At 39.9% G+C, this 26724-nt stretch overlaps 1 protein-coding gene across 1 annotated transcript in view; it reads right to left on the bottom strand.

Moving 5' to 3' along the window:
* The window catches only part of MYH15 (myosin heavy chain 15), a 128891-nt gene extending 113686 nt beyond the window's left edge, over positions 1-15205 (bottom strand). The window contains exons 1-7 of the mRNA XM_065539230.2: positions 14915-15205; positions 10273-10379; positions 6261-6404; positions 4666-4822; positions 4006-4033; positions 2604-2697; positions 651-743 (exon numbers count right to left, since the gene is read on the bottom strand). Of these exons, the coding sequence (XP_065395302.1) occupies positions 651-743; positions 2604-2697; positions 4006-4033; positions 4666-4822; positions 6261-6404; positions 10273-10379; positions 14915-15002 (711 nt within the window). The 5' untranslated portion in view covers positions 15003-15205. The remainder of the gene's footprint in view (positions 1-650; positions 744-2603; positions 2698-4005; positions 4034-4665; positions 4823-6260; positions 6405-10272; positions 10380-14914) is intronic.
* Positions 15206-26724: the final 11519 nt, after the last annotated feature.

The following is a 26724-nucleotide window of genomic DNA, read 5'->3' as shown; positions in this document are numbered from 1 at the left end:
TTATTTAATTATGCCGGGAGACTCAAACAGGAAGCCTTCTGCAAATTTTCTGGTGAATTATACAGTGGCTCCCTGCCACTCATTCTTGGCATAATATGAATTTGTTAAACTAGGTTTAGAAATCCAAATTCTTCCTCTTCCGTGGGAGTTCTAGTTATCAAAAGCTACTTAAAAATACTTTCTCATCAGACCCCCAAAAAAGTCTTCAGTGAAAAATATTCAGGGGTAAGGAGGCCATAGGCAAGAGTACAAACAGTAATTGTAGTAAGTGAATTAGGAAGTGCCTACTGGTTTAGGAAATTACGAAGGAGAAAATATTTCAAATATGTACAACGTAATAAAATATAAGGCATGATTATAATTTTTTGGGTGAGCTTCTCTACTGGGAGTGGAATTTGAAACTATTAAGATAAATGCTTTTTTCTTGAAATTGACCAAATAGAAACTCTTCAGATGTATATTTATTTATAAAAATTTAATTGTCTTAATGATATAGATGGTAAATGTTTGTGAGAAATCTAACATTACAAACTTTAATCAAAGAGCTTCTTTGGTGTTCTAGGATTTTTTTCATACCTATGTGCTTACATATGAGTTTTACCATTGCATACAAATTATACTTTGATATTATGCTAAATCATGTTACTTACAAAACGAGAGGAGTTGTCATTTCTCAGGGTTTTAGCATTTCCAAATGCTTCCAAGATAATATTCGCTTGCATGATTTGCTCTTCTAACGCCCCCTGAGACACATGAAAGAGAAGTACAGTTGATTAAGCTATTAGTAGAATTCTGTAATGTGGCAAGCCCTCCATCTCCAGGTCAAACCCCATTCTTGCTTTGATAACCAATGGCCAAAACCTGCTTCCAAATTTGGTTATATTATCTTGGAATGAGAAATCAGAAAAACAGTTGGATGACAGAGGCTAACAATATACAATACCCCTATGAATACGTGGGAGCTCATTTATTTGCAATGCTTCTTTTTTGGTTGGCATTGGCCTGAGTGGGAAAAAAAAAAATCGTCACCAAATAAAAAAGAAAAACATACCAGCTTATTTACAGACAAATATCATATCATGTATTTCCCCCATCATTAATCTTCCTCTCTTCCCATCTGATCTTTGTACCTGGAAATTTATCCTAGCATAATACAACAGACTCTTGGTGTTATTAAACTACACTTTTGCTTGCTTCTTTTCCTAAGTAATCTAGAGGTTCCCACCGAGTAGTGACTTTTAATAGTATTGATCTTGAATTTGAATCACGTGTGCTCAGGCTGATGGGCCAAAACATATCATCGACCTATCTACCATATCTACATGGCTTTGTTGTTTTCCAGTCAGCCTCAAAGACCCATTTTATGGGGGTAACTATATAGTATATGGTATTTAATAATTTATGGATTTATAAATATTATATCCCTTCTTATATCCCTTCTACTATATAATACTCCCCATTTTATGGGGGAACGTATATAGTACATCGTACTCAATAATTTATGGATTTATAAGTATTATATCCCTTCTCAGTAATATGGGTTTACTGTCCTTCAAATAATTTAGAGAACATTATATATATATGAGCAAAGATTTCCATAGAAGTGTTATATATTATGTATTGTATTATATCATAAAACTCAATGGCTAAACCAAACCATTTAATGCACACCAAAAAAAAAAAAAATCTAAAATGCTTGTAAAAACAAAGTTATAGATATAACTATCTATAAATAAAAGAGTTCAATGATATCCAAAGAAATCAGTAATCAAACTCAGGAATGTGGTCGTTAGAAAAGAAACTTCTATAGTTTAAAAATTGAGCCAGATGACTATTTTAATATATTTCTTACTTTGCAAAAACAGCAAACATACAGTATCTAATTGAAAAAGCAAAATAATCATGCCAGACATAGAAAAATGAGAGGTCTAACAGCTCAATAACTCATTGATTTTGAGTTCCATTCAGCATTACCTAATTTTATTTTGCATACCAACGTGTATGGTCTTAGTTATCCTCTAGTTATTATGATGTCCATTAACATGTTAATGGAGCTAAACTAAAATGAACAAGTTTTTTTTTTTTTTTTTTAAATAGGGAAGGCAAAGGTTTTTCTGAACGTGGTATGTGATTAACATTGAGGGATATGTCCATTAGGCATTTAGAACTTGATCCAGGAGTTAGGTATGAATGAAGAAAACTTTTATTGGTGCATATTTATGGGAATTTGATATCTCACAGTAGCTAAAGGGATTCAGAAATATCCAAGCCACCGATGACCCTAGACTTTAGGTAAGATGGTTTGAATCTTGAGGACTTAACTTACAGATCCAACAAACAAAGACCAGGCCAGAAAATGCCCCTTTAAGCAGATGTGAAATTGATTATGTAATTAATGTTTTCATGTTATTGTTTGGAGCACTTGATGATCCTCTCAAGGAGCAAAGGAAAGATTTTAAAAAAAAAAATACTTTTCTATGATTTGCAAATTGTCCTGTGGCACTTGTTGCCTCCTTACTTCCCAAAAGTGGTCAGGACAGAGCCTCCATGATCCAGTGGATAGGGCCACCTCATCTTTTCTGCCAAGCTATATAAACACTTACCGGCTTTTTCCTGGGTTCACTCATGGCTGCTATGGTGGCAAAATACTGGATAATATGTTTGCTGTTCACAGTCTTTCCAGCACCAGATTCTCCTCTGTGATTTGAAATTCAGTGACACAGTTAACTAGTTCTGATTATCAATGCAATGAAAGAAAGGTAATTTTGATTATATAGGCTATGGCAAGCAGGGAAGCTTTTACATAAAAGTAGAGCTTCTGATGGAACTTGAGGACATATTGACATTTAATTGGTTGGGAGAAAGGCAAGTACATTTCAGGCTGGAAAAACAGCATGGGCAAAAATCTGGAGTTAGAAAGATCACAAATTTTGTAAATATTAGGAAGCCTCTTCCTTATGGTCCTAATAACAAAGAGTAGGAAAGCGCCTCTTCTAACTAGACAAGGCTCCTCATGACCAGCTGTTCAAGAGATTTTCACATATGAAGGCTACCATACAGCCAAGTCCAACCCTCTTCTCAGAAAAAGGCTACCAATTACTTCACCGGGCAGTTGGGCTTTAGGCTTTACCTTACCTTTGACAACCAGCTAACTTTGTAATGTGGGAAGAGCACAGTGGTAAATCTATAGCCTCTTCAATATAAGCATCATTGAATCAAGGCCTGCCTGCCTTTATCTATACAAAACTCCAGAAAATAGTTTATCATCTCTATGAAAGTCTGAACTCCAACTGTTCATCTAGCTCTAAAATTCTGAGACCTTATGATTTCTCCTGGGATAACTGAAGCCAATGGAGAGCCCAATGTACAAGATGGTATCATCATCATTGCATGGGAAGGTAAAGGACTTTAGCACTTCACAGCCCCTTGAGTCTCAGTCACCATGCTGACACTTTACCTGGCCGGCCACTACTCTTTTCATCAAAACTCACATACAATAAGATACCACTGTGACCCTTCCTTCTATCCTTTTCACTCCCTTTCTTATTTCTCTAAATGTCACCATCTTTTAGTTTTCACTGCTTCATGTACTTTGGCCTGCCCCAATCTGGCTGCCCACAACTGCTTCTTAAATGTTCCATGGGCATACCTACTGGACATTCAGCCCCTCTGCTTAGCCAGTCCAGAGGCTTTTGAAGGTGACCATTTGGGACAGTGTAGCTCTCTTAATCATCAAGAAAGTAATTAAGATCAGCTCATGCACTATTTCTAAAGGATCTCTGAAAATGAGGGAGGCAGACTAGCTGACACCATATTTGGAGTCATCACTGACTAAAGCACAATGACAATTTCCTGAGTATCTTTTTCTTACCTCAAAGGTATTGCACCTAAAGGGCAATTAATTCAAAGATGGTGAATCAAAGTTTTATTCCCAGTGAAATGGAGGTATCTATTTCCACTGAAACTTACTTCAGGCCAAAAAAGAAAAACAAGGCAAACACTTACGTAAAGAGTATAGACTGATTTTCTCGATCTACAAAAGAAAGAAAAATGCCAGAATATTCGAGGATTATGTATTAGTATGAACTTATTCAAAATTTCCCTAGCTACAATTTGAAATCAGACACAAGGGAAAGGATTAGCATCATTTATAGTTAGAAAAACATAGCACTCAAATGGTACAGAGTAAAATCGATTTTCTCTTGCCCCTATGTATGCCAGTCATAAGAACATATAAATTAAAGGCCTATTTCTTTGCTCTACATACAAATGGTAACCAACTAATGATTGAGATTCTTGACACTTTAAGCCTTTTAAGAATCATTGTGTAATAATATCTATAGAATAACTTCTTTGTGCCAGACACTAGAGCAGATGCTTTATATAATAAAGGCTAACATCTACAGGGGGCTTACTCTGGGCCAGCCACTGGGCCAAGCACTTTAAATGCATTATCTCACTTTGATGTACAAACTAATCGGCCCAATAACCCTAGGAGGTAGGTACTATTTCGCCCACATTTTATCTAGAAGGAAACAGAGGCTTCAAGTGATTAGCTAACTGTAAAGGCCATGCTCCACTCACAATGCCTAAGTGCCTCTTAGGCACATAGAAAAAAAGTAGATCAGATATTTTTACTTTTCATTTTGTAGGGCAGCTACTCACTGTGAAGCATGTCCTGAAAGGCATTATTGGCAACAGCAAAGATGTGAGGGGGAGCCTCTGATCGCCTCTTCCCTTTGTAGGCCGCCACGACTTCTTTCTTATACACGGGAAGCCATTTGTAAGGGTTTATGGTCACACAGAAGAGACCTGAATATGTCTGAGGGAAGATCAGAAAAGATTTCAGAAACTAGATTAGAAATACTTCCAGGTTTGTCAGCTCTTCCACTGTCAAGTAACATTTGCTCAAATGTTACTTATAAAGGAACTCAGAGGAGAGTTTTTGGAATCATGTAGAGAAGGGACTTCTAACAAGAAGAGACAGAACCAGGTTAGAGTAACATCAGGACTTGGGATTACCTCTCTCCTGGGAGACCTGCTAATTACTAACAAGTCTGACACATGGAGCTTCTGAAGACAGAGAGGACCCTAATGGTAGGACTGCAGAGATTTCAGTAACCAGCCATCAGGCATTTGAGGCCAGAGGGGATTCTCTGCCTCAGCAAGATTAGGGGCTTGATTTTTAGGGCACTGAGAAGGAATAGCTCATGTGGGTCACTCAGTCACTGAAGGGGTTGAATTATGGCCCCTAAATAGATATGTTTATGTCCTATTCTCCAGAGCCTGTGAATGTGATCTTATTTGGAAAAAATAGAGCCTTTACAAATGTAATTAAGGGTTAAGGGTCTCAAGATGATGACATCCAGGTGGGTCTTAAATACAATAACTTGTGTTTTTATAAAAGACACACACAGGAGAAGGTGATGTGACAATGGAGGCAGAGATGGAGTGATACAACCAAAAGGAATGCTAGAGCCGCTAGAAGCTGGAAGAGACAGGGAAAGATTCTCCCCCAAAGGCCTCCAGAGGGAGTGCAGCCCTGCTGATTGGATTTGATTTTGGACTTCTGGCCTCCAGCACTGTAAGAGAATAATTTCTGTTGTTTTAAGCCACCCAGCTTGTGGTAATTTTGTTATAGCACCCCAGGGAAACTAACACAGTTACGTGGTAAATCAGAGAGCTGAGGAGCAAGCTTGTTGCATGCCATGGTTCCTATGGCCACGGGTCCCAGATGCTACATCTTAGCTTAAGCTACTCAGCATTGCTTCTGCTGCATAGGTTTTGAGCAAGTCAAAGAACCTGAGCAACCAACCATCATCAATTTAATGATGATGAAGAAATCATCTCACTCATTAATCACTAACTAGGTGACATGCATTGAACTAGGTGCTTTACCTACATTCTTTTATTTAATACCCCAGGCTCCCATGGAGAGGCAGACATTGTTATCCCACTTTATAGATAAGGCAACTTCAAGAAGTTAGGAAACTTAACAAGCAAGTGACAGTGCTGATGGCTAGTCTGTCAGGCTCCAAGCCTCATGCTTTTAACTAAGGGTGATCTGTGGGAAGGCACATGAATGTTGACAAAATGAAATTGGGGAAATGCTAAGATAAGGTCCCTTCCCAGTAGACATTCCTCAAGGACTATCCCCATGTGAGCATGCTTAGACTCAATGTGAGAGAGCACCCAGGAGAGACTGGGACGTGCAATCTGAGTGCCAGCATGACAGTTCAGCAGGAAAGCATATTACACACATAGATCATCCACTGGCCATAGCGCCGCTTCAGGGCATGCAGCACGGATGCCTCATTGAGGTGAGTCAGCATTGCCATATCTTCAATCATTTCAAACTCTGGAGGATTCATCTGCTGGATTTTGTCCTCTTTTATGCTCAGACTCTGCAGAGAGAAGAAAAATACACGATATATTCCCCTGTCTCCTATGCTTATTCATTTTCCCATGCATCAGAAAGAATATTCAGACTCAAAAAGAAAAAAATGATGCCTCATTAGGGGATGGGGCCAGAAGAAATTAAGCCAAACTTCATGGAAAAAAACAGGTGCTCCCTGAAAAAGTCCTCTCCTTCCCTAAAGATGAAGTAAACATAGTATTTTTGTTATATCAAGATTTTCTGTCATGCACTACCCTAATCTTGTGGCTTCTGGCTAGCCCTGATTGCCTCTAAGAGTACATAGATCACATTATGCATGATCTAACCCCCAACTTCCAGCCCTTGATGTCCCAACATACCTTGGAAATTTAGAAGCAGCAGCTTGGAGTGGAGGATTAAGGAGGCAGACCTTTTCCTTCCAGACCTAGTTCAAAACCTGTCTCCTCCCTCAAACCTTCCCAACTACTCCAGCTTATTAGTTTGTCCTCTTTTGTTAAGTCTTACCACTTGTACTATCTTTACATTAATACTCTTGTGTATGTTTTAATAATTGACTATGTTAGACTATTTTCTGGCTAGACTATAAATACCTTAAGAAGGATTTTTGATGTTGTCTTCTTTAATGACATTCAAAAACTTGGACATGCATGTTCATTTTTGATGTTGTTGTCTTAATAACTATAATTATTAAATGCTTAGTAACTATAATCACAATGCTTGGGATATGGTAAATAATAAATATTAATATCTTGATGAATATGGATGCATTTCTACTATCAAATACTTTCTTGAGATTCTTCTCACAGGTTTCCTAACACCCTTTCTATACCCCTTTTCCATGATTAATACATATTTGTGTCAATTGATTGCCCCATTTAATCCTAGTTGGTGATGGCTTCTTCCCAAGGCTCTCACACTCTTTACATTCTTGATTCAATTTCTATCCATCTGTCTTCTTCGACATTGTTCTAATAGTAATCCCTCTTCTTTTGAGTCCCTTCACTTTCTGTATTTCAAGGACTCCTCATCTCCCCTCAAACCCATGCAGAACGTAATCCTATCTCATACATCTTCAAAAACCTCCCCTTTTCCCTAATTCTATTTTTGTATTTTTTTCATTACCAACTTTCATCGATAAGTAGTACTTTACACCCACTGGATTTATTGCCTTTGTTAATGTTACAAAGACCAAAGGTGATTGGAAGTGTAGTCACTTCTAACATGAGGAAGAGGAATCCTGGAGCCAGGGAGACAAAGAGTAAAGCTAGGGGAATGGGACCTTCATAACATGAAGGAAGGACAAGCAGGACAAAATAAACCACCTTCAGACTCTTCTTTCTACCTGCATTAATGGCTTTCATGCTCTTCTTTGTATGGTTGTAACCACATCATAGTCATAAATCACCTTAAGTGCTGTTGAAGGCAAAGTAGTTTGTTTTGGAGAATGTGCTCAGAAGAGCAAGCCTCACATCTGGAGGCCTAATAAAATTTAGTTGGTCATCATTAAGAAAATGAGAAGACAATACATAGACTGAGAGAAAATATGTACAAATAATACATGTGATAAGGGATTTGCATCCAGAAAGTAAAAAGAACTCTTACAACTGAATAATGGAGAGGCAATAGCCCAATTAAAAAAATGGGCAAAGAGTTTGAATAGACATTTCCCTGAAGGAGATAAACAAATGGCCAATATGTACATGAAAAGATGCTCAACGTCATTAGTCACTAGGGAAATGCAAATAAAAATCACATTCAAATACCACTTTATGCCCAACAGAATGGCTGTAATCAAAAAGAAAATAAAATGTGCTTGTAAGAATATGGAGAAAGTTTCATTCTTATATGTTGCTGATGGAAATGTAAAATGGTAGCCACTTTGGAAAGCAGTTTGGAAATTTCTCAAAATGCTTAATACAGAGTTACCATATGATCCAGCAAATGCACTCCCAAGAGAAATGAAAACATGTGTCCCCACAAAAACTTGCACATGCATGTTCATAGAAACATTATTCATAATAGACAGAACATACAAACAACCCAGTGATAATCAACTGATGAATGGATGAACAACATGGTATATCCGTAAAATGGAATACTATTTATCCATAAAAGGGAATGAAATAAATATTTATTCATGTGACAATGTGAATGAACCTCAAAAACATGATACTAAGTGAAAGAAGCCAGAAACAAAAGGCCACTGATTCTATGCTCGTGTTTATCTGAAATTGCTAGAATAGGCAAATCTATAGAGATAGAAAGTAGATCAGTGATTGCCTGGGGCTGGTGCAGGAGGAAAGAAGGGGGAATGACTGCTAATAGGCACAAGATTTCTTTGGGGGATCTTTTCTAATAAAATATTGTCCCAAGGCTAAATGACCCTGACTGAGTCTCTATTTCTTCGTTTACTGATTTAGGACTAAGGAAAATTTCTTGCTGAATTTTCCCTTGTCCACCTATTTATGTTCCAGTTGAAAAGGACCAAGTTCTTTTCTTAATTTCATGAAGAGTCAAATAACATCTACCTAATTTGAGATTTTTTTACATAACAAATATTGACTGTCAGGAAGACATATGAAAGCATTCTGTGTGGTAGTTTATGAGTGGCTTCCAGAATTTTAAAAATCAGATGGCAACACGTTAGATGGTAAATTGCCTAAAAACAAATAGAGCATTAAAAAGACAAACTTTCTTGATATCAACAGTATCTGCTTGTTATAGGATGTGGCTTGTTATGGATTTGGGAAGAGACAGAATTTAAAGGAGTTTAGAGAAGTGAATATTGGCAGGGAATCATCTGTAAAATCTATAAGGAAGCGTTCACTGAAGTAGGATAAAAATGGGGCCCAGCTTATACCATGGGTGGCAGGTAATGTGAAGTCAGCAATATAGGCAAAGGTTCTGAGAGTGAGCTGTCTTCTCAATGTTACCCTGCCTCTCTGAATGCCTTGGTGGCAGGGAGAAGGGGCTGGGGGTATTATGGCTTCACTACACATTTCCTCTGTGAAACAGTCCAGCTTGTACCCCAACACTTGGCATAACCTTTTCTTTCAAAGGTCATAGGTGACCTCCTAATTCTGAAATCCAAGACTTTCTCCAACTCTTAATCTCCTTCTGTAGCATTTGTCATTACTGGCCATTCATGCATCACTTGGTCTCTGTGACACTATGCCATTTTTACTCAAATTATACATCTCATTCTTGATCCTACAAACACAACTTTCTTCATGATTCCTTAAGTCATTATTCATCCCACAGGATACCTTTTTAAAAAAATACTAACTTGAAACATTGATGAAAAAGTGGAAATGGCTGTGAGTTCTGGTCAATAATCTTTGCCACTGGCAATTGTGTTACTCTGATTTATTCACTGTTCTTCATTAAATCTTTGATGGTAAGAGGAGTTTTTTTCTGTTTATTTATTTGTTTTTGGTGACAGGATCTCACTCTGGTTGCTCAGGCTGGGGTGCAACCAGAGTGGGATCCCTGTTCACTGCAACCTCGACCTCCCCAGATTCAGGTGATCCTCCCACCTCAGCCTCCCAAGTAGCTGGGACTACAAGCACATACCACCACACCTGGCTTATTTTTGTATTTTTTGTAGAGACAGGATTTTGCCATGTCACCCAGGCTGGTCTCAAACTCCTGGGCTCAAGCAATCTGCCCACCTCGGCCTCCCAAAGTGCTGAGATTACAGGCATGAGCCATTGTGCCCATTGACTTAAGGAGGAGCTTCTTAAAATGAATGACTTCACAGTGAGTCAGTGGTATCTCCTACTCCAGGTCTTTAATTAAAATATTATAGAAATAATATATTTAGTTATTTGATAGAGAACATAGTCATCAACACAATGAAATAAAAATTTCTTTACCTTTCCATCTGTTGTCTCAACAATTACTGTTCCATCATCTTCACTCCCTTTTACCTCAGCCTCGATATAAGCGTTCTCACCATCAGGAATCCAGCATTTCTTCTTCCCTGTAGAGAAAAAAAAATGGATTATAGCTATAGTACTTACAGAAATATACACTGGACACTTTCATACTGATAGATCTAATCTCATTTCTGCTAAATCGGCTTGTTGACTACAGGAACTTGCAAAGTTAGATAAAATCATGAAAGCTCATCCTGAAGACACACTCACTCACATAATGGCTCTACAGGAACAAGAAACATCTCAGCAAGCGGCAGCTTGGGGGCGCCATAGATCATTTTGCTACAAGACAGTTACCTCCCAACACCCCTTCCAACCCCAACACTTTCCTCCACTCACACCCCAGGATTTAGGTAACCACCCTGGTGCTTGCACCCCTTCCAGATTCCCTCCCCAAAAAAACTCATTCAGAAAGGTCTGGGAACAACTAAGTGAAAATTTAGATTAATGGTTACATTCTTCAGTGTTTCTTTAGACCTCATGTCTAATCTTGGAGTGAAAGTCAGCTAAGTGAAATTACATGGTTGAATTGGCAGGGGGGCAGGTTGAGAAGAGAGAATATGGGTTGTTTATGTCACACAACATAACCAGCTCATATTATTTGCCCCCCATATGTTCTTTTTCTCTCTTCACCTTTCTCACTCCCATACCCCATCCCTAAGCAAAGTAGCCCTCCATAAACTGATTAACCAACAAGAGGTCTGGGGTGAAATGAGCCAGAACTCTTATGAACACCTGAGGCAGCTTCTCTTTCTCTCCCACTTGAAGCAGATAGTGATGATGAATAAAAACTATGATTTTAAGGGCCTGGGTGCAGTGGCTCACATTCATAATTCTAGCACTTCGGGAGGTCAAGGTGAGAGGATATCCTGACCCCAGGAGTTCAAGAGTAGCCTGGGCAATATAGCAAGACCCTTTACTCCCCCAGTCCTGTCTCTACAAAAAAACAAATAAGGCCAGATGCGGTGGCTCACGCCTGTAATCCCAGCACTTTGGGAGGCCGTGGCGGGCGGATCACGAGGTCAGGAGATCGAGACCATCCTGGCCAACATGGTGAAATCCCATTTCTACTAAAAATACAAAAATTAGCTGGGCATGGTGACATGTGCCTGTAATCCCAGCTACTCAGGAGGCTGAGGCAAGAGAATCACTTGAACCAGGGAGTCGGAGGTTGCAGTGAGCAGAGATCCCACTACTGCACTCCAGCCTGGGTGACAGAGTGAGACTCTGTCTCAAAAATAAAAAATAAAAAAATAAAAATTAGGCAGGTGTGACGATGCATGACTGTAGTCTTAGCTACTCAGGAGACTGAATGAGGAAGTTCACTTGAACCCAGGAGTTGGCTCATTTTCCTTTAAAAGTATATATATGTATATGTAATATATCACACTTTCCTTTTGAAGGAAAGTGAATATTATTTATATATATATATATATGAAAATGAGCCTTAGTAGAAGCTCACAGAAGTCCCCAGGTCACAGCTACTCAGGTAGATGGGGAAAGCCTTTGGCTGAAAAGGGGAAAATGCTAGCCAATGAATGGCTAGGGAAGACACAGGTAAAAACCCCACTATAACCACAGCACTAACAGGTAATGTGAACTCAGTCACCACCATCACCTCTAATATACGAGTCACAAAAGCTAGAGAGGGCTCACTGCAGCAGGACAGATGGTCCTTATTTCCCAGAGGAAGGCAGTAAGACTGGGGAAGGAGTGTGTACAAAAGAGCTGAAGTTGGGCACCATTCGCCCCTTCTTCCACCATGCTTGTTTCTGCAAAGAATTTGGTTGCTCATGACTTTCTTGCTATCAGCGCTGCCTTCTTCGTTTCCCTGATTACAAACAATTCACCACTAAAACTGCTTGGCAAGAGGAGTTTATGTTCCCATCTAGCTGATTGTGCATTTGCTTTCTACTTATCGTTTGTGTTTTAAATACTGGCTTTGCATTGTATTCATTATTTTGGTCCCTTTTTGCAAAAACTGATTTTGCTTTGTGTTATGTCTATGAAAATATGCTTGTTTTTGAAAAGCACCCAGTTAGCATACATTTTTTGTGTATGTTTAAGGTAAAATGCTCTGCATTTTAAACCAAATGTTATCACTTGAAAGAAACTTGAAGGTCACCTGGCACAGACTCTCTCCCTCTGTATCTCTCTCTCTTTTTAGAAAAAGAACTTTGGGAGAGAGATGAAGAGAGTTGCCCATAGTCACATAGCTAATTAGTGGCAGTCACTGTAATAATGTCTCTAGAAATGAGATCATCACCTCCTGAATCAGTGCTTCTCCATTACAGCCTGCCTCCTCTAACACATGCTTAGCTTTTTCTCCTCCAATTCTTCTCTTCAGGAGTAGGCTCATCGCCTGCCTCATGATGAAGTCTCTCTTTTACCACCCCTGGAAAAACTTAGTAGGGGATAAAAATTATCAGAAATCCTTTCTCATCTGAGGCCCAAACCCTGACAGGGGCATTTTAAAAAATGAAGTAAATGAACTCCGTCAATTTTAATTCCTGGTGTTCATGAATAATGCAGAGCTGGAAATGCAGATAGCAATGGATTTGAGTGAGACAGCCAGAATTTTAACACTGGCTTTGCTTGTAAAAAGATATAAAGCCACATGTCTTCATCTCTTTTGGCCGTTTGTATTCTCATCTGTAAAGTAGGCCTTTTCCTATATGATTTCATAGCTTTAGACAATTAAATATCTTTTCCAATATAAAGCTAATATGTGCTTATTGAAGAAAACTTGAAGAGTAATGTATGAAGAAAAGAATGTTTTTAATCACCCATAATCAAACAACTCAGAGATAGCCACTGTTACGTATTTGAAGTATTTCTTTTGACTTGTTTTTCTAGGATATCGATTAAATTGGGGGTAATACTATATTCAGTTTTAGAGTTATTTTAAATAGATTGCTTACATGTTCTAATATAAGAATTATTTACATTTGGCTTTGGACTGGTGTTCTGTCTTAGCTCTAAAACCACTTGGGCTTCTTCACTGACACCCAGGAATTCTAGTTTTCCTTCTCAGGTATCATAATAATACATTATACTTATTTTTGTCACATTTATAGTCTCATTTGGTCCTCACAGCAATAGAGGAAGGTAGACAGGACAAGTATTATCTCCTTTGACAAATGAGGAAACCAGAGCTCAATAAAGTGAGGTGATTTGCTCTAATTACCCAGCCAGAGATGGTCAAGGACAGGGAATTTGAACCCAAGACTACCTGCTAAATACTTGTCATCACACTGCTTCCATTTGACCCGAGTTCAAAAGAGCAAACTCCATTGTCTACCAGCCTGGGAAGACGAACAACTTTTGCTAACACTTGTCTCTTTGCTGCCAGTGCATTTCTATGAGGAAGGATTGTTTGGTCCAAAAAATTAATAGAAAATTATGTACATTGCTATGTTTTAAGTAATTATTTACGGTGCTGACTTTAATAAATGCATCATCCAATTATCTCTAATGCTTAGGCCCAATTTTTTTTTTTCTTCCTGGCACCACTATTATCTTGTCCTCCATTATCTAACTACCTGCGATAAGCCTCTGCATGACCAGTTCTGACCTCAGGGATAGTTCGGTTATTGTTTTTGATTTGATGGATTATAATTAGCCTAAAATCTAATCACAGTCATGAATCCAATGACTGGAAACTGGGAACTGATCCAGGACTGGTCTGTGATGGAAATATAATATCCTCCATAACTGGCTTGAATTATAATTGGTCATATTGAAGTCTAATGTTGACTAATTCTGAATACTAGAACAACATTCAGCAAGTCCTTCTGTTGCACCTACTGAATAATTTTGGATTAAGACATGTAGGTAGCTTGATGCTATATCACACTGTGAATCTGATTTCTACATCTCCAATTAGCTGAAATTCAACACAGACATGTAAAGGTAGCAGGAAAAAGAATAACATTTTAGAGATTTCAATGTAGAACTTAGCCTTTTTTTTTTTTTAAGGCTAAATCCTCATTAACCTTTGTCCTTGCCTGTAACTACCAAGGAATTATGAATCAGGGTGAGCAAGTCTCCTAATTATCTTTTGCTTAGTGTTGGCTGAGTGACCCTGCTGACCTAGAAGACCGCCAGAGGCAAAGCTCCAACATCAGAAAATTCTGGAGAGCCAGAGACAACTTCAAAGTCTGCAGCCTTACCAGAGTCTTTCCCTTTCTTCTTCCCCACAATGTACAAACATCACCTACCAGTCTAAGTCACAGGCCCCTCGCTCTACTGTGGCATTCACTGATAACTAAGAGGTTTCTAGGAAAGGCTTTGTCTGTGGCCATTCCTGCAGGTGTCTGTGTTACAACAGGGGCTCCTTGAAGAGAAAACCTGTCTTAGGACCAAGTGTGTAGGGCCCAGGCCTAGGCTGCCTCCCAGCCACCATTCCTACCCTGAATACTCAGAGGCCTTCAATTGCTCAGTTTCCTAGAGGCTGATCACACCCCAAGCAAATAAGTTAGGCTCTAGAACTGATGGCTCCTCTCTATCAATCAAATATCTTAGTCACCACCTTGAAGGAGCAAAATAAAGTGAAGCCAGCAGCCATCACATGTCTCACCGTCCAAGGCTGTGGCCTGTAGTAGAAGCAGCTCAGCTTCGCTTCTTCTGAGGAAGGCTGCGGCTTCTCCAAGCTCTGACAGATCCATCCTTATTAAAGCAATCCACCAAAACAAGGCTAGGCCTAAACGTGAGTAGAAAAGATTCACTCTGGGGAAAAAAAAAAAAATTGGTACAGAGAAGAAAAAAGTGGAAATCAAGCTCTAAATGAGCAATCTTCATATACAAAAGACTGTTAAGTTTTCCTATTACTACCTGTGCCTCTTCTTTCTCTTTGCTGTGTCTCAAATTTATACAAAATTGGACTCAAGAATATCTGACTCTAGCAGGGCTGACTTACCCACTAGACATAGAAGGTACAGTGCCTGAGGCCCATGGTGCTCTTAGGGGCCCATGAAAATGTTTAATTTATTTTTATTTTTTATTTTTTATTTTTTTTTAATTAATTTATTATTATTATACTTTAAGTTGTAGGGTACATGTGCATAACGTGCAGGTTTGTTACATATGTATACTTGTGCCTTGTTGGTGTGCTGCACCCATCAACTCGTCATTTACATCAGGTATAACTCCCAATGCAATCCCTCCCCCCTCCCCCCTCCCCCCTCCCCATGATAGGCCCCGGTGTGTGATGTTCCCCTTCCTGAGTCCAAGTGATCTCATTGTTCAGTTCCCACCTATGAGTGAGAACATGCGATGTTTGGTTTTCTGTTCTTGTGATAGTTTGCTAAGAATGATGGTTTCCAGCTGCATCCATGTCCCTACAAAGGACACAAACTCATCCTTTTTTATGGCTGCATAGTATTCCATGGTGTATATGTGCCACATTTTCTTAATCCAATCTGTCACTGATGGACATTTGGGTTGATTCCAAGTCTTTGCTATTGTGAATAGTGCCGCAATAAACATACGTGTGCATGTGTCTTTATAGCAGCATAATTTATAATCCTTTGGGTATATACCCAGTAATGGGATGGCTGGGTCATATGGTACTTCTAGTTCTAGATCCTTGAGGAATCGCCATACTGTTTTCCATAATGGTTGAACTAGTTTACAATCCCACCAACAGTGTAAAAGTGTTCCTATTTCTCCACGTCCTCTCCAGCACCTGTTGTTTCCTGATTTTTTAATGATCGCCATTCTAACTGGTGTGAGATGGTATCTCATTGTGGTTTTGATTTGCATTTCTCTGATGGCCAGTGATGATGAGCATTTTTTCATGTGTCTGTTGGCTGTATGAATGTCTTCTTTTGAGAAATGTCTGTTCATATCCTTTGCCCACTTTTTGATGGGGTTGTTTGTTTTTTTCTTGTAAATTTGTTTGAGTTCTTTGTAGGTTCTGGATATTAGCCCTTTGTCAGATGAGTAGATTGCAAAAATTTTCTCCCATTCTGTAGGTTGCCTGTTCACTCTGATGGTAGTTTCTTTTGCTGTGCAGAAGCTCTTTAGTTTAATTAGATCCCATTTGTCAATTTTGGCTTTTGCTGCTGTTGCTTTTGGTGTTTTAGACATGAAGTCTTTGCCCATGCCTATGTCCTGAATGGTACTACCTAGGTTTTCCTCTAGGATTTTTATGGTATTAGGTCTAACATTTAAGTCTCTAATCCATCTTGAATTAATTTTCGTATAAGGAGTAAGGAAAGGATCCAGTTTCAGCTTTCTACTTACGGCTAGCCAATTTTCCCAGCACCATTTATTAAATAGGGAATCCTTTCCCCATTTCTTGTTTCTCTCAGGTTTGTCAAAGATCAGATGGCTGTAGATGTGTGGTATTATTTCTGAGGACTCTGTTCTGTTCCATTGGTCTATATCTCTGTTTTGGTACCAGTACCATGCTGTTTTGGTTACTGTAGCCTTGTAGTATAGTTTGAAGTCAGGTAGCGTGATGCCTCCAGCTTTGTTCTTTTGACTTAGGATTGTCTTGGAGATGCGGGCTCTTTTTTGGTTCCATATGAACTTTAAAGCAGTGTTTTCCAATTCTGTGAAGAAAGTCATTGGTAGCTTGATGGGGATGGCATTGAATCTATAAATTACCTTGGGCAGTATGGCCATTTTCACGATATTGATTCTTCCTATCCATGAGCATGGTATGTTCTTCCATTTGTTTGTGTCCTCTTTTATTTCACTGAGCAGTGGTTTGTAGTTCTCCTTGAAGAGGTCCTTTACATCCCTTGTCAGTTGGATTCCTAGGTATTTTATTCTCTTTGAAGCAATTGTGAATGGAAGTTCATTCCTGATTTGGCTCTCTGTTTGTCTGTTACTGGTGTATAAGAATGCTTGTGATTTTTGCACATTAATTTTGTATCCTGAGACTTTGCTGAAGTTGCTTATCAGCTTAAGGAGATTTTGGGCTGAGACAATGGGGTTTTCTAAATATACAATCATGTCATCTGCAAACAGGGACAATTTGACTTCTTCTTTTCCTAACTGAATACCCTTGATTTCTTTCTCTTGCCTAATTGCCCTAGCCAGAACTTCCAACACTATGTTGAATAGGAGTGGTGAGAGAGGGCATCCCTGTCTTGTGCCAGTTTTCAAAGGGAATTTTTCCAGTTTTTGCCCATTCAGTATGATATTGGCTGTGGGTTTGTCATAGATAGCTCTTATTATTTTGAGGTACGTTCCATCAATACCGAATTTATTGAGCGTTTTTAGCATGAAGGGCTGTTGAATTTTGTCAAAAGCCTTTTCTGCATCTATTGAGATAATCATGTGGTTCTTGTCTTTGGTTCTGTTTATATGCTGGATTATGTTTATTGATTTGCGTATGTTGAACCAGCCTTGCATCCCAGGGATGAAGCCCACTTGATCATGGTGGATAAGCTTTTTGATGTGTTGCTGAATCCGGTTTGCCAGTACTTTATTGAGGATTTTTGCATCGATGTTCATCAGGGATATTGGTCTAAAATTCTCTTTTTTTGTTGTGTCTCTGCCAGGCTTTGGTATCAGGATGATGTTGGCCTCATAAAATGAGTCAGGTAGGATTCCCTCTTTTTCTATTGATTGGAATAGTTTCAGAAGGAATGGTACCAACTCCTCCTTGTACCTCTGGTAGAATTCAGCTGTGAATCCATCTGGTCCTGGACTTTTTTTGGTTGGTAGGCTATTAATTATTGCCTCAATTTCAGAGCCTGCTATTGGTCTATTCAGGGATTCAACTTCTTCCTGGTTTAGTCTTGGAAGAGTGTAAGTGTCTAGGAAATTATCCATTTCTTCTAGATTTTCCAGTTTATTTGCGTAGAGGTGTTTATAGTATTCTCTGATGGTAGTTTGTATTTCTGTGGGGTCGGTGGTGATATCCCCTTTATCATTTTTAATTGCGTCAATTTGATTCTTCTCTCTTTTCTTCTTTATTAGTCTTGCTAGTGGTCTGTCAATTTTGTTGATCTTTTCAAAAAACCAACTCCTGGATTCATTGATTTTTTGGAGGGTTTTTTGTGTTTCTATCTCCTTCAGTTCTGCTCTGATCTAAGTTATTTCTTGCCTTCTGCTAGCTTTCGAATGTGTTTGCTCTTGCTTCTCTAGTTTTTTTAATTGCGATGTTAGAGTGTCAATTTTAGATCTTTCCTGCTTTCTCTTGTGGGCATTTAGTGCTATAAATTTCCCTCTACACACTGCTTTAAATGTGTCCCAGAGATTCTGGTATGTTGTATCTTTGTTCTCATTGGTTTCAAAGAACATCTTTATTTCTGCCTTCATTTCGTTATGTACCCAGTAGTCATTCAGGAGCAGGTTGTTCAGTTTCCATGTAGTTGAGCGGTTTTGATGGAGTTTCTTAGTCCTGAGTTCTAGTTTGATTGCACTGTGGTCTGAGAGACAGTTTGTTATAATTTCTGTTCTTGTACATTTGCTGAGGAGTGCTTTACTTCCAATTATGTGGTCAATTTTGCAGTAAGTACGATGTGGTGCTGAGAAGAATGTATATTCTGTTGATTTGGGGTGGAGAGTTCTATAGATGTCTATTAGGTCTGCTTGCTGCAGAGATGAGTTCAATTCCTGGATATCCTTGTTAACTTTCTGTCTCGTTGATCTGTCTAATGTTGACAGTGGAGTGTTGAAGTCTCCCATTATTATTGTATGGGAGTCTAAGTCTCTTTGTAAGTCTCTAAGGACTTGCTTGATGAATCTGGGTGCTCCTGTATTGGGTGCATATATTTTAGGATAGTTAGCTCTTCCTGTTGAATTGATCCCTTTACCATTATGTAATGGCCTTCTTTGTCTCTTTTGATCTTTGATGGTTTAAAGTCTGTTTTATCAGAGTCTAGTATTGCAACCCCTGCTTTTTTTTGTTCTCCATTTGCTTGGTAAATCTTCCTCCATCCCTTTATTTTGAGCCTATGTATGTCTCTGCGTGTGAGATGGATCTCCTGAATACAGCAGACTGATGGGTCTTGACTCTTTATCCAGTTTGCCAGTCTGTGTCTTTTAATTGGAGCATTTAGTCCATTTACATTTAAGGTTAAGATTGTTATGTATGAACTTGATCCTGCCATTATGATATTAACTGGTTATTTTGCTCGTTAGTTGATGCAGTTTCTTCCTTGCCTCGATGGTCTTTACATTTTGGCATGTTTTTGCAATGGCTGGTACCGGTTGTTCCTTTCCATGTTTAGTGCTTCCTTCAGGGTCTCTTGTAAGGCAGGCCTAGTGGTGACAAAATCTCTAAGCATTTGCTTATCTGTAAAGGATTTTATTTCTCCTTCACTTATGAAACTTCGTTTGGCTGGATATGAAATTCTGGGTTTAAAATTCTTTTCTTTAAGAATGTTGAATATTGGCCCCCACTCTCTTCTGGCTTGGAGAGTTTCTGCCAAGAGATCTGCTGTTAGTCTGATGGGCTTCCCTTTGTGGGTAACCCGACCTTTCTCTCTGGCTGCCCTTAAGGTTTTTTCCTTCATTTCAACTTTGGTGAATCTGGCAATTATGTGTCTTGGAGTTGCTCTTCTCGAGGAGTATCTTTGTGGCGTTCTCTGTATTTCCTGGATTTGAATGTTGGCCTGCCCTACTAGGTTGGGGAAGTTCTCCTGGATGATATCCTGAAGAGTGTTTTCCAACTTGGTTCCATTTTCCCCCTCACTTTCAGGCACCCCAATCAGACGTAGATTTGGTCTTTTTACATAATCCCATACTTCTTGCAGGCTTTGTTCATTTCTTTTTCTTCTTTGTTCTTTTGGTTTCTCTTCTCGCTTCATTTCATTCATTTGATCCTCAATCGCTGATACTCTTTCTTCCAGTTGATCGAGTCGGTTACTGAAGCTTGTGCATTTGTCACGTATTTCTCGTGTCATGCTTTTCATCTCTTTCATTTCGTTTATGACCTTCTCTGCATTAATTACTCTAGCCATCAATTCTTCCACTTTTTTTTCAAGATTTTTAGTTTCTTTGCGCTGGGTACGTAATTCCTCCTTTAGCTCTGAGAAATTTGATGGACTGAAGCCTTCTTCTCTCATCTCGTCAAAGTCATTCTCCGTCCAGCTTTGATCCGTTGCTGGCGATGAGCTGCGCTCCTTTGCTGGGGGAGATGCGCTCTTATTTTTTGAATTTCCAGCTTTTCTGCCCTGCTTTTTCCCCATCTTTGTGGTTTTATCTGCCTCTGGTCTTTGATGATGGTGATGTACTGATGGGGTTTTGGTGTAGGTGTCCTTCCTGTTTGATAGTTTTCCTTCTAACAGTCAGGACCCTCAGCTGTAGGTCTGTTGGAGATTTCTTGAGGTCCACTCCGGACCCTGTTTGCCTGGGTATCAGCAGCAGAGGCTGCAGAAGATAGAATATTTCTGAACAGCGAGTGTACCTGTCTGATTCTTGCTTTGGAAGCTTCCTCTCAGGGGTGTATTCCACCCTGTGAGGTGTGGGGTGTCAGACTGCCCCTAGTGGAGGATGTCTCCCAGTTAGGCTGCTCAGGGGTCAGGGACCCACTTGAGCAGGGAGTCTGTCCCTTCTCAGATCTCAACCTCCGTGTTGAGAGGTCCACTGCTCTCTTCAAAGCTGTCAGACAGAGTCGTTTGCGTCTGCAGAGTTTTCTGCTGTGTTTGTTATTGTTTACTGTGCCCTGTCCCCAGAGGTGGAGTCTACAGAGACAGGCAGGTTCCCTTGAGCTGCTGTGAGCTCCACCCAGTTCGAGCTTCCCAGCGGCTTTGTTTACCTACTTAAGCCTCAGCAATGGCGGGTGCCCCTCCCCCAGCCTGGCTGCTTCCTTGCCGGCAGATCACAGACTGCTGTGCTAGCAATGAGGGAGGCTCCGTGGGTGTGGGACCCTCCCGGCCAGGTGTGGGATATGATCTCCTGGTGTGCCTGTTTGCTTAAAGCGCAGTATTGGGGTGGGAGTTACCCGATTTTCCAGGTGTTGTGTGTCTCAGTTCCCCTGGCTAGGAAAAGGGATTCCCTTCCCCCTTGCGCTTCCCAGGTGAGGCAATGACTCGCCCTGCTTCAGCTCTCGCTGGTCGGGCTGCAGCAGCTGACCAGCACCGATCGTCCGGCACTCCCCAGTGAGATGAACCCAGTACCTCAGTTGAAAATGCAGAAATCACCGGTCTTCTGTGTCACTCGTGCTGGGAGTTGGAGACTGGAGCTGTTCCTATTCGGCCTTCTTGCTCCGCCCCCTAATTTATTTTTAAATCAGAAGAAAAATATAAGTGTAATATGAATGATACATATTAATGAACAGAGCCTGGATTATATTCATCTTTAGGCCAACACAGTTATGAAATCTGATTTTTAATATTTTTTGTGGAGAAATGGTCCTTAAAGACAGAAGTGCCTGTAGTGAGTGAAAGTCATAATGCCACCCTGGGCCATGGAGTTCTGACAGGTGGTAGGATGGTCCAGATAGAGAAACATCAAGTTGCAGACACTAGGCCCTTTCATAGCAGTGGAGAGGTGTTTCGAGGTATCTAATTACCCCCAAGTAGACAGACCGTCATAGACAGAGTATGGTTACAAAGAGAAATGGTTCAGATAAATGTTCAGTAGTAGACAGTAAAGGGATAAAAAGATAAGTATCTTGGCAGACATAAGTGTCTGGGAGCAGATGATTTACAAAAATACAAGCACAGATGGGCATTTGGGAGACCTGGCCAAGAGCAGTAATGAAGAAGCCCAGGCTGAAGGTGACAAGCAGGTTACAGGGTGATGTGAGTGAGGCTGGAGTAAATAAAGAAGTTCATTGGCTCAAGTCAGGCAAGTGTCAGTCTTAGAGGGACTGAGTTGCTGGGCAAATTATCAAAGCTGAAGTCATTGAGCACCCACTGTATACCAAACACTGGACATAGTTTATCTTTAATTTTCTCACTTTACATTTGATAATAGGGAGGAGAAGAAATGGAAACTGGGCCTTCATGATCTTAAATGATAAGCTATTATTCTCTCTCTTTGGACAAAAAAAGTCTTCCTCTTCACTCAAGCGTGCAAGGCAAGTGTTACTCGTCCCATTTATAGGTGAGAAGGTAGAGAAGGACTTGCCAAGTTTGCTTAGCTCAGGTGCTGCCTTTGAGGACAGATCAGCACCCACTTCAGAATGAACTGCAATCACTTACTCTCTTGCAATGAACAAATCCAATAAACTAATGTATTTTACTGCCCTTAATCTGCTTTTCTTCTTTGTGGTGGCTTGGATAGGTGTAGTGAGGCCACTTTTAGGATCTAGTTTAAAGGAGTATGGTTTAAAGCAAAGACTAGTGGTCTAGGCTAAGACTTAGTTTTATTTCTGCCAGAAAAGAGGCATGTGACTTGTGGGAAATCACTTAGCCACAGTAGGTGCAGTTTCCTCGCCTGTGTAATGCAAGGACTAGCCTTAATGTACAGGAACATTTCCTGAAGTGGAGAGAAGAAAAGATGCTCAAGAGAAACAACATACATCATGGCCCTCCAGAGTTGAGACTGAAGGTGGTATTTCTCAGGGAAAAAGACAAAACTGATTTTTCTGTGGATAAGCATTCAGATTCAGGTTTTGTAATCATTATAACAGTAATAACACTGTTAGACATTTGAATATAGAAGAACTCAAGATAAAGGAAAGCTCTGAAAGTAAGGCAGAGAAATTTAGAAATAGATGATAGGAAACATCATCAACTCTGTGGGCAGGAGCATGAGGAAAGCAGTATTTTGGGAAAATGGCTCTGGCAGCATATTCTGGGTAGATGGGGATGAGGAAAAGCCGTAGTCAGGGAGACAAGTTGTGAGTCTGGATTTGTGAAAGAATGCACTATATCCTCCTCCTCTCTGTATGTGTGACTTCCTAGTGGCTTGCACTCAGTAGACAGTAGAGCTCAGGAAGTATATTGGGAATATAAAAGATATCCATTAATACACGTGTGTACAAACTTCCTGAAAAGATACCTAAGAAATGGATATCTGAGTAGTGAGAGCAGGAGATGGGTGGGAGAAGGAGAGAACTACCTTTCATTTCATTCCATTCTGGTCAGTCAATGTGTGCCATGTGCTTATATTTCATAATTAACAGATTTTTTACAAGTAGTTCTTATTATAACATCAGAGATGAAAAGATTACAGCAAGACATAGAGCACACAGCTGTGTAACTCTCCCTCCAAGTCTGGAGCATTTAACATATTTAAAAGAATACAAGGAACAGAATATGCAGGTGCAGGCACTAGAAAGTAGGAAACAGTAGGTGCCAGGAGTGGAGCAGGCCTGGCCATCATTTGGAGATAGGTAACTGAAGCCAAGAGAATGATTCACCTGAGCAAAAAAAGGATCGAAATCCTTCTTTCTCCTTGGCCCCCTCCAGCATCCATTAACCCCTTAATGTCCTACTGACCTCTGGGTCCCTTTAGGTTCCAGTTGCACATATGGCTTTACAATTTTATACAATAACACACTTGTCACAGCCCAGTCCTAGCAACATCTTAAAATAGAAAATGAAAGAGCCCAAATGCCCAAAAGAAGTAAACAAATTAACCTTCCCAGCAAAAGAATCAGGAAGCTCTATTTTGTGAATGACAGAGAAACATAGATGAGTATAGAACTCAAGGTAATTCTCTTAGAAGGAAAAATTCATCTACATGTTGAAAGGAAATTATATTTGAGACTGGTATGCTCGTGCATGTTTATCGGAGGATTCTGACGCCTGTCATAAACACTTGTATCTGATACTGCATATATTTACAAGATAGAAGAGAGCAGGGGGTAGCACTGGAATCCTGGGAGGAGAATAGGAAAGGATAGAGCAGACGGGCTGCATGCACATTGCTGGGAGTACCTCACTCCTAGGACCTAGCTCTGCCTTTGAACATTCAGGAGCTTGATTTATCGATACATACTGGAGCGATTAGGTTCTGGGAATCACATAACTATGCTCAGAAGTGTGCATATAATTCATCACCCAAACCTGGACCTATTTTTTTTACTGGGATTTTTAAGAGGGGATGCCATTAATATTTAAATCAGGACAACAAACTTAATCTAAGACTGACCCAAGCGAATGGGGACATATTGACACTCCACTAATAAGAGAATTGATGACTTGAAATGGTAATTTCTAAACTGACAATGAGTGTACACCTTTTGCATAACTGCAAAGTCCAGGTTACTTGTCTGCATGATCCACAGGGCACATAGACAATATCATCACTATCAGAAGGTTGGATTCAGAGAAAGACATTAGATCATCATGTCCATGACATAATTCAGTTTGTAACACAGCAAAATAATGCATCTTGTTCTGTTCTAGAGTTCACCTTTACAGGGACTGAGCACCATATAAGCCATCGGTATCCTGTTTACAATGATAGAGCACAGTTTCCAGGTGTATATTAGTTACCAGTTAACAAAGTAAACACAAAGAATGGGAAGCCCTTACAGGGAAGGGAGAGCTGAGATGTAAGCTTTTCCTCTTGGCCAAGAAAGAATCATGTTGGTCTCACCTAGCTGCCTTTCACAGTAGCTGAGATAAGACACGAGCCTGGATGACCAACCATTCCTGTCTTCCCGGAACTGAGGTATTTCCCAGGGCTTGAGACTTTCAGTGTGAAAACCAGAAAAGTCCCAGGAAAACTAGAACAAGTTGGTCAACCTACTTTTAAGTGTAGTGCCTGTAGTTCTTTTAGAAATTCAATCACTATTTTGGAAGTCAGCTATTTTTATACTGGTTGTATTTCTGCAGCTGTCCCCCTCTCCCTCCTCAGGTATTTTGCAAACCTCTTTTTGAAAATGTCCTTTTCAAATATAAATTTGAATATATTCATGCAATATAAATGTACTGCCCATCTATAATTGCCCATGTTAGGCCCAGGGGTACAATAATGCACAGAATAAATACTGTGCCCTCTTACAGTAATAGATTTGAGTAGGGGTAGAAGTTTCTTCTGTCTTGAATTATTATGCATTAGACAAATCTGTAGAGAGAAATTTTCACACTTTGGGGTGGGGGGTGGAGCTGGTTATATGGCAAAGGTCAGAAAAGAAGCCCAGAGGGGGACTGTAGAAGCGAAGGGAAGAGGTGAGCTTGTACAGCTACAACTCCCAACTCACTAGTCTGAATGGAAACCGTAGGCAGAGTTATGTTTTCTTAAGATGAGAAAACATATTCCTCACATTATTGTTTCACAGGCTCTTCCACTGTCTCATTCTCTGCCCACCATTCCAATGGAAGTGACTCATCCTGGATCCTCCCAATCCCCTATGATAGAACCCTTGGAGTCATCTCAAATTGCTCCTTCTATCTCATGCCACATTCAATTCATTATCAACTTTTGTTGATTTTATAATTACCAGTTCTTACCCACTTCTAGTTAACACAGTTTGGAGTGCCTGTTGAGCCCACACTCCTATTAGAAGTGCCTGCTCTCATCCACAGGAATAAGCCAAAAGTAGCCATGTCTGTAAAGTGACACTGGTATCCTGGCCCAGCTTATAAACCAGGCTTCAGTATCTGATCCTGGGACAATCAGAGACAATCAGGGTATCCTGCTGGACTACAGATTTGGGATTTAGATGCCACTCTCCTTCTGGGCTCTTTGCTTGAATGGAGTGATGCAAACTTGAGGGCTGAGGTTGGCATTGTGGTGTGGTCATGTGGTGCCACATGCACACTAGTCAGCAAAAGCATCAGCAGAGAGGGAGTCACAAGGATGAGGAGAAGCAGCAATAAGGGACCAAAGGAAGAGAGAGATCACTTTCTTATATCCCAAAGACCTTTCCTGGTAACAGTACCTCCTGAGACCGACATTTAATTTCTGCCTTTGATTTCCATAAGCTCTCTAAATGACCTTCCAGTACATTCTAATTTCTTTCCCAACTTTAAATAATGTCAAGTGAATTTGTTATATGCCATCAAAATATCCTTAACTAATGCATTATGTCTCAGTCTTTGCCCTAACACAGTTTCCTCGTTTCTCTCCTAAGATGATGTGAAGATTGTGTATAAAACTCAGCACATTGTCTGGTGCATAGTAAAACCTTAATCAACGTTAACTGTTCTTTTTGCTATTCAACAAGCATTTATGCAGTCTTTGAACACTGTGCTAAATATGTAAGAGAGTAGCTTTGCTTTCCAAATTGCTTAGTGAATTTGGGATGTGCAAAACCATAATGAAGGATGGTACCATAGGGAAGTAAAGAGGTAATTCACATAGTGGCAGCTACTAGCTGAGTAGATGGAGGTGAGATAAGGGAATTGTTTATTTGGATGGTGATCACTCCTGAAAGGTCACACTTTCTAGTCCTCTTACTGCTGCCCACAGTAAATCTATCACTCAGCACTCATCTCGTTCAAACAGAGCTAGACAATAAATGTGGGGATGAGGGGGTGCAGAAATCCATATCACCTTGGCATTTCAGTGCCTTAACTATAAGCA

The sequence above is a fragment of the Macaca fascicularis genome, chromosome 2, assembly GCF_037993035.2.
Source record: "Macaca fascicularis isolate 582-1 chromosome 2, T2T-MFA8v1.1".
In the NCBI taxonomy this organism is placed as follows: domain Eukaryota; kingdom Metazoa; phylum Chordata; class Mammalia; order Primates; family Cercopithecidae; genus Macaca; species Macaca fascicularis.
Note: the sequence above shows the minus strand (reverse complement) of the source record. Positions and strands in the feature narration are given on the sequence as shown.